The sequence below is a fragment of the Protopterus annectens genome, chromosome 3.part1, assembly GCF_019279795.1.
Source record: "Protopterus annectens isolate FY-2018-M chromosome 3.part1, PAN1.0, whole genome shotgun sequence".
Taxonomy (NCBI): domain Eukaryota; kingdom Metazoa; phylum Chordata; order Ceratodontiformes; family Protopteridae; genus Protopterus; species Protopterus annectens.
Window position 1 is genome coordinate 1,857,381,328 of NC_056732.1, and position 12,164 is coordinate 1,857,393,491.

At 39.0% G+C, this 12,164-nt stretch overlaps 1 protein-coding gene across 1 annotated transcript in view; it reads right to left on the reverse strand.

The window, feature by feature from the left end:
• LOC122798769 (zinc finger protein 436-like) overlaps positions 1-11,277 on the reverse strand; it is a 101,866-nt gene extending 90,589 nt beyond the window's left edge. The window contains exons 1-2 of the mRNA XM_044067880.1: positions 11,122-11,277; positions 34-160 (exon numbers count right to left, since the gene is read on the reverse strand). Of these exons, the coding sequence (XP_043923815.1) occupies positions 34-160; positions 11,122-11,133 (139 nt within the window). The 5' untranslated portion in view covers positions 11,134-11,277. The remainder of the gene's footprint in view (positions 1-33; positions 161-11,121) is intronic.
• Between the last annotated feature and the right edge of the window lie 887 nt (positions 11,278-12,164).

Here is a 12,164-nt window from a genome sequence, read left to right on the forward strand (position 1 = left end):
GTACAGATAGATATGACTCTGAGAATCCCTTACCAACATCTATCATGTGATCGAAGTTCTGCACCATCACTTCCCGGTGTAGTTTCTTCTCTCTTTTACTCAGCATCTCCCACTCTTCCCATGAAAATTCAACAGCAACATCTTCAAAACTTTTTGGCACCTGAAAACACAAACATTTTATTTGTTCTGCAGTTCACTGTGTCAAATGATGAAAGTACTTTGTTTCATCAAACATTTTAACAAAACTGATTAAGGTGCCCTGGTTGCCAATTCGCTAAAATTAAATTTCTTTCTTCCTATTCAATGATGGTTTTGTTTCAGGAGTGGGTTTGCAATAAGAATGGTCAGATATTCTCATTCACTCCCAGTATAACAGCTGCTATGCAAGTATAAAAATCAATACAAGACATGCTGACGTTTCTATAACAAATATGCATTTATAAAATGGATGAGGAATAGTGACCAATAAGACTGTGTTATTTACCAGTGCATCAACTCTCTTCTACTGCATAACAGGCAATTAGTGCAGGCTATACAGACTACACATTTAGTCACAAGATGCCATCTTCCTCACAGCCTTCAAAATCCCACTATCAACCATTTTTATCCATCAATAATAACAATCTGCATTTGAAGAACATTGCAATTAACCTCTACATAACTTTAACAGAAAAAAAAGAAAACACCTTTGAAAATGTGGAAAAGAAGCACATAAGAGCCAGTAAAACATGAAACGTGATGATGTGTATAATGACAGAAAAAGGGAAATGCGCTACTGACTGTAGAGGAGTATGTGTCACAGAGTCTGAGGTAGGATGGTAGACTGGAACAGGCAGGCAAACCATATCCATAGCAATTAATAAGTAACAGTTGCCTCTAGAGCTATATTAGGGCAGCTACTCCTTGAAGAAGTAGATGTCCCATCATCCAGGTAAACAGAGGATAAGAAGGAGAGCTCCAAACAAAGGATTAAGGCAGAGCCAAGAAGAGGCAGAGAGACTGCCTAAACCTTGGAGTCCGAAAGTGGAAGAGAGGTCTGTAATGCATGTAAGAGCTCTAAGGTGAAGGGGTTCACACCGCATCAGCTCTGCAAACACACTGAGAAGTTGCTTGGATTTGTTACAGTGCAGAGAAAAAGAGAAGGGTATAACCTCAGTACCCTAGTGGACTAACTTCTGTGTAAAGTACTGTGTGGTTTAACAACAGCTATCACTTGGCTAAAGAGTTAAGTTTAACATTCAATTATGGTTGGTTTTCCAAATAACATTTTGCATTGTCTGAAAGAAGCAAATTTTAATTGGGTTCAAACAAAGAAAAAACTGTATGTCCTGATGCAACTTGAAGCTAAAGCCTCTTACTTACAGGCTTGACTGCTGAGATAATTCCACACGAATTGATGAACTGCAGTTGACAGATGAATCATTTTTTATTACTGTAATGTCTAAAATTTATTATTCTAATGTAATAGAAAGGAATTTTGTTCCTAAAGATGCAGATAACGTGCTCCAAACTGTGTGATAAGTTGAGTACTGAAATTATAAAACAGAGGAACCTTTAAGTAGTAGTGGCCAAACAAATTATTCCTGCAGTAAAAATGGATTCTTTCAAAAACATTTATACACATTTGTGTCCACAACAGGGATTTATGGGAAAATAATCTGTGTGGCAGTGAGAAGGGTTGACCTGAAGAAAGTGCAACTTTTTTTTCTCTCAGTTACTGAACTTTTCCTGAGAAGCCAAAACTTGGGTGTACCTGATTTTTCTGAAAATACTTTCATGAGAATTGTAGCTGCTGAATTGCCTACAACACTAAGAAATTACGAATGGATTTGCTATTATTATTACTGTTATGGATAAATTGCCTTATGTTTTTGTAATAAAAAGTTTTGTGCATTTTCAAGGATACCTAATTTTGTTAACTTATCCTGTGTCAGCCTGACTTGTAACTGCAGTTAATAAATCACAAATTAACAATGCAGATGCACATAATACGCTACAGCCCAGTGCTGTCCACCAACCTAAAGCACATTTTGTAACTTAGCTAGACCCTCAAGTAAATAATGCAAGTAACAGTCTATACATTCTGTTTGCAGATAACTGTAAAAGGACAATCCCTGTCATCAACAGAAAGGGAGTTTTACAGAGTGAACACGTGTCTACCGTCTTGCAAGCAGTTTTAGTAGAATGTCTGTTGTAAACTGAAATAGCAAATTATAAATTAGATGTGCATGTATCTAGGTCTAATAGTAAGCCTTCACCGAGTATGTTTCTTTGCCTGCAAACAAATAGTAAATGTTAGTGTCTGAAACGGTTTGTTTTAAATTATCTAGAAAAGGGCACATAATAAAGTACTGCACAGTTCAAAAATACATGTTATTAAAAGTTTGTTTGTGCCCCTGTCCAAAAATACCCCACAGATGATTTTTTGGATGTGCCCTGTAGTTCATAGGTGATTTCCATCATTTTCTCTTGACATGCGCTATGCAAGCCTAGCTCAAATTTCTGGATTTCTGGGGGTCCCTTATATGAAAAAGCAGAGAGTGCTAGGTGATTGCTGCGCCTCCCCCAGTCCGTGCTAGAGATATAAGTCGAGTGCTCCTAAGTAAATTTATCCCTTTTGAAGATTTTTCTGGACAGAGCCTTTTAGGTGGGGTTGGACATGGCCTTGTATGTCAGGCACATATGGCCTTGTCTCCTATGGATAAATTGAATAATAGCTGGGCCCACCAGTTTACTGGCAGCAGCATACAGTTTTCGCAATCTCTACAGTTTTTTTGGTTGGAGTCTTTTGGAGGGGCATGTATTTTGGCAGGTTTTGTCTTTGCTTGCTGGAACAGGCGGGCTTCACTTCTCTCTCACAGTATGTATATGAATAGAGCATAGTTAGGGATGTCTGACTGATATATCAGATGAATCCTCACTGGCTATTTTACAATGAGCTAACTTTTTTCCCTCTGCAGTCTTGTGGTCGTGAGGGTCATCAGAGAAGGCGAATCTCCATTAAGGCTCCCCAGGTCCCTGATAACCTCTTCTGTGCTTAGTGGATTTGGCCTCACTCCTGGCCTAAGTGAATCCTCTTGTGTTAAGGGTGGCAACTTAGAAGCTTAGAAGTTACACTTCCTATCGTTTTGGTTCCAAAAACCGGCTTTTTGCAGTTCTGGCCCTGGCCAGTGTTCTAAATTCCTTCTTTGGCCAGTGGGCTTTTTAGTATATGCTTTTGCCTATAAGGCAAAGTACCGAGGAACAAGGGACCAACTACATGACGGTACGCGATGACATGGCCAGACAGGGGTACCCCCTGTGGCCTACTGTCCTTACTGTACTTTGCAGTTTGACTTGTGACATAGCCTGTACTTGAGAACATTTTGCCATTGTCTTTTTTTTAATACCCTAAGCATATTGTGTTTAATAAGTTTGGTACAAGGTACATACTGCGTATGGGACTATAAGTCCTCATCAATGGCCTTGGGAAGGTTTCCAAGACTGCCTCGAGGCTTTCAAAAAACTTGTCATTAGTAAAGGCCCTTAAACTGAAGGCCTGGAATGTCTCATGGGCCTGCAAGTAGCCTGCAGTCCTCTTATAATGGCCTCCATAGGCTCAATTCCCAGTATCTTTGCTGCTTTGCAACTCTGACCTTGTGGTTTTATGTCCAAGACTAGAGGCGCCCCATCTTGTTGCATATGAGCTGCAGTCAGATCAGCCACGCTTTTCCTGGCACACGTATCCTGTAGTAGGCTGAGATTAAACAGCTGCCCTGGATGACCACCTTTCCTTATTAATGACCACCAACAGCACAGCACCGGAGCGATCATACCATTTGTTAGATAAGTCCCATTAGGGCTCTGTTTCCGGTTTTAATTTAATTGCTGTTTAAGCAGGTAGGGGACCACCGCACACTCAGATTTCTGGGTGATGCTCTGGGGCTCTCTTTAGAGGGAGCAGCTTAGGCCTTTTGCACTGAGTGGGGTGGCTGCTGCTGTATATTTGTTGGAGGGGCCTTTGATTTTGGGTGAGTTTGCACTGATTCTGTCAGTTTCTAAGTTAATTCCATCTCCGGATTCAAAGACCTAACTGGACTTTTTTGATGTAAAAGGCATTCCTTTTCATTTTCACCCTGCTAAATTTTTTTATATGTGATTGTCCTTTTGATTGTAATGATGATTTTATTTTTCCTTTCTCTCAAAATTTTGCACTTCTTTTTTTTAATTTTGTCCTATCATGTTAACTTCTTGTTTATGGTTGGGTTGTTCATTTAACCTTGGTTTTCTTTTTGTCTGCCCTTTGTTTGTGTTGGGTTTTGGTTTCCAAGGGCTTGCCCTTGTGTTTTCTGTCTTGTTTTGAGGAGTCATAAAGCTTTCCATGGCTTCCGCTGAGGTTGTGGTTTCCACTTTGTAAGGGGCAGTTTGCTTGGTTGTTTCTCCACTGAGTGAGGGAGAGTTTGGAAGTTTTAGAAGAGAGTCTTTGGGTGTTGTTTGTTTTATGAAGTTTGGGGTGGTCTTTTCAGATTGAGGTATGATCATGTGGATTTCAGACCCATTCCAGTATGATCACATTATTCCCCATTTTCATGATGTTGTTGATGTGATCCTGGTCTATTTCTCCTCTTGTGGGAACAGTCTCTAGTTAGTGTTGTGGCATTAGTTTCCATGGCAACTGATGAAATGAATTTAGGAAGTTTAGGCTTGGCTATTAGGTAGTTTGTCTATAAGATTTTATGAGTCGGTATGGAAGCATATGGATGACCCTGGAGTGTCTTCAGGACCCTCCAGTGTCTTCAGGAAGGCTGTGTGGGCCTCTTGAGTTTGAGAGGGTGGCCTGTAGCATGCTACAATTTGTAGAGTTGCCTGTTATGGTTAGTTGTGGTTGGATGATCTGAAGCTTAGATGCGTATGACCAACCTGAGTTGGTCCTTTTATGGTATGAATACACCCTATGTTTTTAATGGGATTTGTGGTATGGTCCGGATATGAGGTAAAACCTAATGATATGAGGTAATCTCCGGGATGCTCAGACAGGTTTCAGTTACAGCACACAGCACATGTTCTCGCGTTCTCCATACTGGTCGCGGCCTGGAGAAATGCATTTTGAGGCAGCATTTTGAGCATTGAGCAGAGCATTTTTCCAATTTTTTTCTTTTCATTTTTTTAGTTTTTTGTTTTTAGAATTTGAGCCTTGCCTAAAAAAAAAGGCTAAAAGGGGCAATATGGGAGGCGAACAGCCATCCAGATCCTAGGTGCCAGGGAGGTGCAAAGCGTCAGTGGCTTGTCAAGCATATGTGTCAAGCATGTCATCCCAGGCAGAGAGACACTGATCCCTTTGAATGACATTAAGCCAATGCCCAAGCTGATCATCTGTCATCTTGTTCTATATATGTGGCATCATTCTTGGTGAAGGAAGGATACTGCTCAGGGTCAGGGGTCATACCTGCCTGGGCTACATAATCAGAGCTCTCTATATCTCTTTTTCAGGTAGTCAGAGTCTCACGTCAGTCGTTCCACACAGGAGCATGGACAATGACTGTTTCATATTTGTACTGTGGTGGAGTGAGAGTTTGTGTTATGTTAGGTGATTCTAGTAAGCCGACAGGCAGCTTACTGTGACCCTCTCCTTGTTCAGCCTGGTTAAAACAATATTGTACCTGTAACAAAAACAAAAACTGTTCATGCTAACCTGCTTACCAAAAAGCTGCACCTGAAAGAATTCTTATGGAATATGATAATAATACTAAAACAGCTAACTAGCCAGACGACCTAGGGTCAGTTAGAATGCCCCCCAAAGACAGTAGGGTTGTCCATTTAAACTTATCCACAGCCAAGACTTCTAGAATTTTACTTGTATTAATTACTTGAGACTCTAAATGCAGCTTCTAAATGTGTTTTAGGCCTGGTGAACATGAGCATATTATGTGCATCTATATTTTTAATTTGTGATAGCCATGGATAGTCATGTGGTCAGATTCTGTGCTATGCTCTCAAGTCCCTAAATTGGCTTGAACTACCCCACCTTCTCACCTTTAATCAACTAACATTAACTCACAAATTGCTGTACAGCTCCTCATTTTCACAAACCACATCATCACTACTTCAGTGCTATATTCCATCTTGTGACCTACGCTCCTGTCAGAAGTATCTACTATCTATTTACAAACCTCAAAGATTTAATGGGGTTAGTCTATACTCACTGTGATGCCAACTCATGGAACAGCATTCCAGAAGCAGTCAGACTTGTACCCCACTACTATTCCCTCAAGCCTAGGCTGAAGGAACATCTAACCAATAATTGGATCTGCCCGTGTTCCGAGCCATCTTAGTGCATTTCTGTTCCCTTTTTTTCCCCTCTTAACAGGCTTTCTCTTGATGTATCCTACGTCTCTTCCTGCTTTACCTACTTACTAGTCTCACCTCCTTTCATTCATTAACATTCTAATGTCCTTTCTTTATATTCTTAAAATAACCTTTCTCTGTCCTACAGTTTGAATGAAATTTATTATCGAGTTCTCCTGCCAGAAAAAGTATATGGCATTTACGACATGAACATTAGGAACTCTTCCTACCTTGTATATAATGTATATAAAACAAAAATATTACATTACAAAAGGTGGTTTCAACAAGTAGAAAAATGCAGGAAAAAAGATGAGATGTATGATCATGGTTGTCATGAAACCGACATGTCGCATAAAAATCCAAATTCTTTAATACAAACAAATAAAAACCAGGTAGTATAAAACAAGATTCAGGATGGATAATCAGTTTTAGTAAAAACATTCTTCAGATCCTCACCCTTTTAACCAATGGTTAACTTAAAAAGAAACAGCCAATCAGCAAAAACCAGGAATAAGCCGAACCAATGGGCTTATCATATAAACCATCCATTTAGTGTATTAAAATAACCAATAGGAAACTATCACAAACAATTTTCTTTCAATCAGAGGCATGCCATTCTCAAAGCCATTCACAATAACAGTTTCTAGTCACAAAAAGAGAAGGACCAATCAGCAAAAACCCAGGAACAAGCTAAACCAATGAGCTTATCATATAGAACAACCAATTAGCATAACAAAATGGCCAATAGGGAGCTATCATAAGCTATTTCTTCCAATCAGAGGCATGCTAGTCTCAAAGTCATTCATAATAACAGTTTCTAGTCAAAGAAGGACCAATACGCAGGAATCCAGAAACAAGCTGGACCAATGAGCTTATCATATTGAATCAAGTGTTTAGCATATCAAAAAGCCAATAGAAGGCTATCAAAAACTGTTTCTTCCAATCAGGATCATGCTAGTCTAAAAACCCTTCATAGTAACATTTTCAGAACACAAAAAGAAAAAAACAATCATCTCATATCAGGAAGCTTATACGCCAAAAGAGGTCAAGTCATAACTTTTGGTGTATAAGTTTCCTGATATGAGATGACAGTTTTCTTTTTGTGTTCTGAAAATGTTACTAATCACATCCCCACAGTCCCCTTTCGTTTGAATATCATTAGCCAATATTTATACAGAAATCTCCCTATCATACTTTTCTTCAGTATGAGTGCATGCATGTTGTGTCACCATCCCGCATTTTTAAAGTAACTCCCTATCTGTACTGCCCTTTAGTACAAATGTATTACTGCCCCAGGTTTTTATAATACCCTGATAAGTACACTCCACTTTAGACTGAATAAGTCACTTCTCCAAGTTCTTACAAGAAGCTTCCTATCTGTATTCCCCTTCCTATGTGGCTGTGTATGTATATAGGTATGTGGCCAGTCCAATGCCTAAAATGACTCTATACTTCCATTTTTAGGTCTGCATCAGTGATCAGAATTTTCTGTAATAATTTGCTATGTATATACACCTCTAACTTGCTTAAGTCACTACCACTGCTGACTGCAAAATCCACTACCCACACTGCCTTTTAGCCTGTGTAAGTTTGTCTTAGATTTTTATGGTAATCCTCACCCATTCTATGTTTTAGACTGCGTTACTTCAAAAAATTTTCATAATAGCTGATGTGTGCCACTGTTCCAGAATCTAGACTTCATGTCATTCTATACCATCCAAAGGTCTGAGGTAATCTTCCCCATTAGCAATTTAACACTTCGTGTGTGCCCCACAACTGTGTAAAGTACTCAAAGTCAGGCCTCATCAGTGACCTATACAGCAGCAGGAGCAGCATACACTCCCCACAGTAACAATGTAACACTTTATGTGTACCCCACAACTGTGTAAAGTACTCAAAGTCAGGCCTCATCAGTGACCTATACAGCAGCAGGAGCAGCATAATCTCCCCACAGTAACAATGTAACACTTTATGTGTACCCCACAACTGTGTAAAGTACTCAAAGTCAGGCCTCATCAGTGACCTATACAGCAGCAGGAGCAGCATACACTCCCCACAGTAACAATGTAACACGTTATATGTGCCACAAAACTGTGTAAAGTTCTTTAAATAAAACTGTCAGGCCTCTACAGTAGCTGCACCTCATCATTTCCTGTCATGAAAACACAAGCACATTCCCCATCCTGTTTTCATGAGCTGTAGCCTCTCCCTGTTGTGTCACTTCCTGTGTCAGCTGAAGTCATGCCCCCCCCATGACTGCGTGTTTTGTCACTGAGTCCATGCTCATTATGCATGGCTTTTGCCTGGTCGCTCCTTCTCCATACTCTATCACACAATACTGATTCCATGTTCATAGTCTGTGCTGAGGACATGACCCCTGCTGTGATTGGCACCCATTTCCATACAGACCTATCCTTTGTAATACAGCAGACTCATTCACTACAATCTCTGTGCTGTTAGTTCTTCCTGCCTGGCACCCTTAGAGGGTCAGTCTACAGGACTGGTACACTGCTCTTTCCATCAGAATCCAATGTTCCCAAAATTAATGAAAGTCTTTCCTGCCTGATAACTGCAGGATTCACCACACCCCTTGCTATGCAGAAACACTATTCAAGTTAGTCTTGTGAAGGGTAAACCATTTATGGGGAGGTGTTAAAACATCAGCTATTGGATGTCCCAGTATCTCCACCAAACTGCCAAGAACTAGAGGGTGGAAACATACAGTTCTGGTGCTCCGCATATATCCACTGCCTTCAAGTAGCCTACAAGTGCACCATTGGATATTCTCCGATACTTCCTACTCTCCATTACAACCCCAGCCCCCATCCCCACCCTGCAATGGCAAAACCAAAAACTATAAATCATATTTGTATAAATAAATTGATGTCACACTGCAGCTCTTGTGTGTGCTTACATCCCTAGTTGCAAATTGTGACATGTACCTCATGTTCATTCATTAACGGGGAAGTCTGAGAAAAGGCTTACGGACAGAATATACTAATGCATGTATGCTATGAAAAAAATGACAGCAACTGTCTGTCTAAACACGGTCCTGTTTGTTTGAATTTCAATAAGTTTCTCTTTTGTGTTAGAGAAAGTTCTACATCAGGATAGGGGGCATACCTCCCAACTGTCCAGATTTTCACAGAATGTCCAGACTTTTGCTTCATATTTTTGGTTTGTTCCTCATATAATTTGCAGTTTTCTGTCAAACCTCTGGAGATGGAAGGCACTAAATAATGACAGACATTTAAGTTTCAGACTTTATATATCCTTCAGAAAATGCATGGTAACACAAAATCTGTTATTCTAGCAACTTACTAAGAAGAGCAATATTTAAAATCTTCTATTTTTGGGCTTTTGTCACCCTACTATTTTTGGATTTGTCCATATTTCTTGCTCTATGAGGTTGAGAAGTATGTAGGGCAGTAATCGGTGAAATAATTTACTAAAATAAAAATTATTTTGTCAACTGGAATTAGCTGCTGATAGACTACCAGGGTTCAGTGATTATGTATCCATCAATTATATTTTGAAAGAGAAACACAACAGAAGGGAAATAATCTTTGCTGGTGGTTTTTGATCATATGGGTTGGTGCGTCTTCCATAAAATGTTTCACTTCCTGTGTGTTTTGTCACTTTGACGAAGACTTTTCATTTAGAAAAAAGCACTCAATAAATTTTATGATAAATTAGTCCTGCTTGATCAAACTGTTATTTTCATTGGTTTTACATGTTTCAGCCTGGTTGGCTATATTTCACGTTTGGTTTTATTATTTACTTATTGTCTTTTTACTTTTTTATTACTTTTTACAAAACATGTCAGCACTGTACACTACTCATTAAAAGTTAAACACAGTAACAGTATTGGTGTAGCCAAGTAATCTGATCCAGAAGCTTCAGTCTCAGTGTTGTCAAATTTTAATTTTAACATTCAAAAAATTGACTTTTAACCACACAGTTATACCAGATGTTTATATATTATGTACTGTACGAGTCCATAAAGTCATAAAAATAGTTTCTCCTTTACAATATCTGACTCTTCATTTTATACCATATGCTTTCAGTAAGGCACTCTGTAACATAGTCTGTGTAAAGGAGGAATCTAGAATTTTTTATATATAAAAAAAGAACTATAACTTACAAATATGTGCGATAAGGCTTAAAAAAAAAGCACTACTGTCAGATGTTAATAGGCCTAATGGTAACGTACACATCTGTAACAGTAGGTTTACTGGGTAAATGTGTCAGGGGTAGCTAACCAAAAATCTAGTATACACTACACTAGTATTACAACTTGCTGCTGACTTTGGACAGTCTCAACAAAATGTATTTGCCCAATTTCTAGCATGATAAAAGCATACATTTATCAATAAATATATAAACAACTGGAGGTGTTAAGATTACTGAATAAGAATTTTTCTGGTACTATAAGACACAGCTCAATTCTGGTTTTACTTTTTGAGATCCTTTGCAGTGCCACTTTAAACCAAACAAATAATTATTCACTTAAGTAAAGCAATTTCCAGTGAAGCTTTTAGTGCAATCTGCATCCTTTATCTCCAGCTTTAACAGCCTGGCTCTGTCCCCACAACACAAACTGCTGAGATCAGACTCGAGAGTATGCTATCCTTTACAAATGAGGATCAGATGCATAGCAGAACTGATCTTTACTGTATAAAAGTTCCCTCTGTAGGTCCCTGCAGAAGAAAAGCCTCACAAATACAAACTGCATCATTCATAAACAAAAGGCCAACAATCACAGAAAGCAGGTTTTCTCATTAGCTCAGTTCTTACCTCCAATTTCATGATGCAGTACACTATTCAGAAAGTGAAGCAGCTACTGCTTGTAAGGGATACAAATCAGAAGAATGATAAACAGACACGCAAATCAAAGTATTTCTGTAACGTCTCCACAAGAAACAAAACTCTCTAACTCAACTTTCCACAGGTACTCACTTCCTGTCCTCCCGTGAAATATATCCCCACAGCATGCAGGCATCCTGATTAATATTCATGACATAACGTTGTGAGACTATTGAGGGAGGGAGGGAGGGAGAGAATTGTATAAATATTTAATGAGATGGGCAGGCTCATTAAGCTTTGACTTCACATTGCTAGTTGCTAGGAGTCAAGTGACAAGTTTATGAATTTCTGCTGCATGCACAACATACTTCTCAACCTCTTAGTGCATGAAATCTGAACAAAGCCTGAAAAAATGGAGGACAAAGGCTCAAAATAGAGACATTTTGTAAATATTGCTCTTATAAAGTTAGAAAGTTACTAGAATACCATGATTTGTTTTAACATACATTTCCTAAAGGATTAAAAGCCTGAAACTCAAATGTTATGCATGTCATTATTTAGTGACTTCAGTCCTCAGATCATGCCAGTTATTTGCCAGAAAACCACAAATTTTATGAAGACTAGACTAAAAGTATAAGCCAAAAGTCTGGACACTTTGCAAAAATCTAGACAGTTGAAATGTATGAGTAAATCAACATCCATACATTTTCATGTTTTTGCATAGCACTTCTGTGCAGGGATAAAGTCAGTAAGTTCCGTTTTGTACTCGGAAAGTATTATTGCTGCTGCCCAAACCTTTCTGGCATTTAAAAAAATGGGCACATCACTCATGTTGCTGCCCCCCCACCACCACCACCACCACTTAGTGCATAATATTTTCAGCTGCTCAGTCAAGATCATACCTCTCAACTCTACAGATTTCTGCAGAATGTCCAGATTTTTGGCCTGTTCCTCTATTTTCACTAGGATGATCTCAGGATTGTAGTTCATGGGTTCATAGATAGGTACTAGGCTATCGGCCCAAGGGCCTACAT